We start from the raw sequence: 2,792 nt of genomic DNA, 5'->3' as shown, positions 1-2,792 counted from the left end.
TCTTATTCAAGAATGAAAACTTTGGTGTTTTTATCAGGTATTGGTCCCTACTATGAGCTGTCTTTTTCAAACGTTGTTACTCTATCAAACACTCTTGTTTAGTGGAAGAAAATTTGAGCATCTCCTGCGGTTGTGTCCATGTTCACCACACCGTCCACATCTTACTTTCGGTTTGCCTTTCCTAGATGATCTTTTCCTCTTCTCTGCAGGTCTTCCACAACTTCGTTTTTGGTCAGGAGGTAACACAATTTGGTTTTGTACTTCGTTAGGAACTGTCCATTCGTATGGGTTTCCAATAGGATATACTGAATGTTCATAAGCTTTTAAAAATGCTTCCTTTGTGTAATAATATGAACAGTAAGCATACGGATCCCTTTTTGTGTGCGCAATTACAGCCAATGCATGTGGACAGGGCATCAGATCGACTTGCATCATCCGACACGTGCATGTACGTTCCTCAATATCAACAACAAAGGTGGACCTGTCATTGCTGATGACGAAAAAAATTGTCTGGTTCGAAGCAGATACCTGTAAGAATGTAGTGTTGTAGTGCCAATTGTATTTTGTCAGTTTCAAAAAGATCAGTTCTGGTCACAGACATGCAAATTTCAGTGTACATTGCTCAAATCGGGTCACATGCAGTCATACTTTATTTTGGATATCATGGATTCGAGTCACAGATGCAAACTCCAAATCACTCAGCGTTGCAAATGCAAATTTCAAGAGAGATGATTTAATACTAGGTCACATGCATTTATAGTTAGAACACAATCACAACTGTTCATTCCAAGTCGGATGCAATTATGGTCAGGTCACATATATCTTCATTTAGTACACATACACAAACATCAGGATAAAGATAAGATACCTACCCTTAAGTTCCTTAATTCTGAACTCATTTTTCTTAAACTGTTCTCAAACTTGCTTGTCAACATTGTGAAAGTTCCATGCGCCTCGTCTCTATGTTTACTGAACCAAGTTTGCACTGTTTGTCGTAAAGACTCTAGCAACGACACAATGGCGTAATTCTTAGCTGCCTTTGTGACTGCATTAACTGATTCTACAATGTTTGATGTCATTGTGGAAAATCTGTTCACTGGCATATGAATTCTCGACCACTTTTCAGGGCCGACTTCAGCCTGCAAACATGTATCATACATATGAGTTCCATATACAATGACATATGTGACCAATTTAGTGTGCGTGATATCTATTTTTGGAAAGCAATACATTACCAGGTATCCAGTAATATTCTCATTCATTGTGTGTAGTCGATGCATGTTGTATTCAAATTCCTCCAATGTGTAAGCGCGGACAGCCGAGTTGAAAGCTTGTGTAATATTTTCTCCTGATTTTCCTTTATAATGTTTCAGGTTCTGTAGCAAATGATACGAGCAAATACCATGACAGGCTCCTAGATACACATGTTCTATTGCTTTCTTTATACTGCCATGACGGTCTGATACAAAACATAGTCCTTCTCTATATCCATAAGCCTCTTTTAGTTTTTCCAAAAACCATCTCTAAGATTTATCGTTCTCATTATCCCCAACACCAAAAGCAAGAACAAATATGCTATTGTTTGCGTCCTGTGTACATGCTATGAAGAGTGTGCCCCCGTAATGACCATTTAAGTATGTACCGTCGACTACAATTACAGGCCTACAATGTGGCCACCCACGTATTGAAGCACCGAGTGCCATAAAACAATACTTGAACCTGTTGTGACTATCAATCTCTAGATATGTGACCGTACCTGGATTCTTTTGTTGGAGCATGTAGAAGAAACTTGGTATCCTACTGAATGATTCGGTTGGATCACCCCTAATCATCTTCAAGGTTTGTTCACGGCATCCCCAAGCTTTCGTGTAGTTCAAATAAACTCCAAAAGTATACAACATTTCACTGCATATATCCTTTGGTGTGTATATGGTGCTGGACGATGTGTACTTATACTTGATTCTAGATGAAACAACTGCAGTTGTGACTTGTCTATGTGACCCCGACACTACATTTGATGCACATGTGTGACTACCAATCTTTCGAATCTTAAATAGATCCGTTTTGTCCCATTTCGATGATCTGCATATCCAACTACATCCTTCCTGTGAACACTTCACAACATATTCTTTCTTGTCTGACCGCTCAACCATGAACTCAAACATATTCCTTATGGCAAACAAGGATAGGCTCAATTATAAAATCTCCTTATCACGGAAAACCCTTCCTTCTTCGACCTCCCCAGCTTCTGCTACTGAAACAACTGTGACCTCGTTGTCGTAAATGTGACCTACATGTTCACTCGATGCTTTGCATATTTCAGCTACCATATCCTGCAATGTATGAAGCTCGCTGCTATGGTAAGCAATATATGGAGCCGTGTTAGATGGCTTCTCTATTGCTGCATCGGTAACATAGATGACTAATGGGTATTTAGCAGGTTCGTGATCGCCTTCCTTCAGCAGAATGTACGAGAGGACGTTACCATCATTTTTTATCCTGACTGGAGGCAAATTGTCATTCAGGACATACTTCAGTGACACTGCCACCTTCGTAGGATCCAAGCTGAACTCTGACATGATTGTGTCAACAAGGTTTACGTATCCACAACCACAGTCTACCAATGCCAACGCTGACTGAGATCCATATAGCAAACATACGTGCACGAACACCATTCCTACAAAAATTGAATTTCATGTAGCTGATTTATTGTAATACAATGCATATAGTTCAAACATGAATGACTGTAATGACATGGAGGTCACATTTGTGAACAAGTCATATATGAGACT

At 39.5% G+C, this 2,792-nt stretch overlaps 2 protein-coding genes across 2 annotated transcripts; both read right to left on the bottom strand.

The window, feature by feature from the left end:
• Window positions 1-165: 165 nt before the first annotated feature.
• LOC111373660 lies at window positions 166-849 on the bottom strand (the record flags this gene model as incomplete). The annotated part of the gene is made up of 3 exons (XM_022996229.1): window positions 842-849; window positions 649-739; window positions 166-528 (listed from the first exon to the last, which is right to left on the bottom strand). Coding segments are annotated over exons 1-3 (462 nt in total), but the record flags the coding sequence as incomplete, so codon positions are not given.
• Window positions 850-1,523: 674 nt separating this feature from the next.
• LOC111373659 lies at window positions 1,524-2,165 on the bottom strand. The gene has a single exon (XM_022996228.1). It carries the CDS (start codon window positions 2,163-2,165, stop codon window positions 1,524-1,526), a length of 642 nt encoding a protein of 213 aa, XP_022851996.1.
• Between the last annotated feature and the right edge of the window lie 627 nt (window positions 2,166-2,792).

The sequence above is a fragment of the Olea europaea genome, unplaced genomic scaffold (genome assembly GCF_002742605.1).
Source record: "Olea europaea var. sylvestris unplaced genomic scaffold, O_europaea_v1 scaffold11495, whole genome shotgun sequence".
In the NCBI taxonomy this organism is placed as follows: Eukaryota; Viridiplantae; Streptophyta; class Magnoliopsida; order Lamiales; family Oleaceae; genus Olea; species Olea europaea.
The sequence above is the reverse complement of the archived record's forward strand: the minus strand, read 5'-3'. Positions and strand labels throughout refer to the sequence as shown.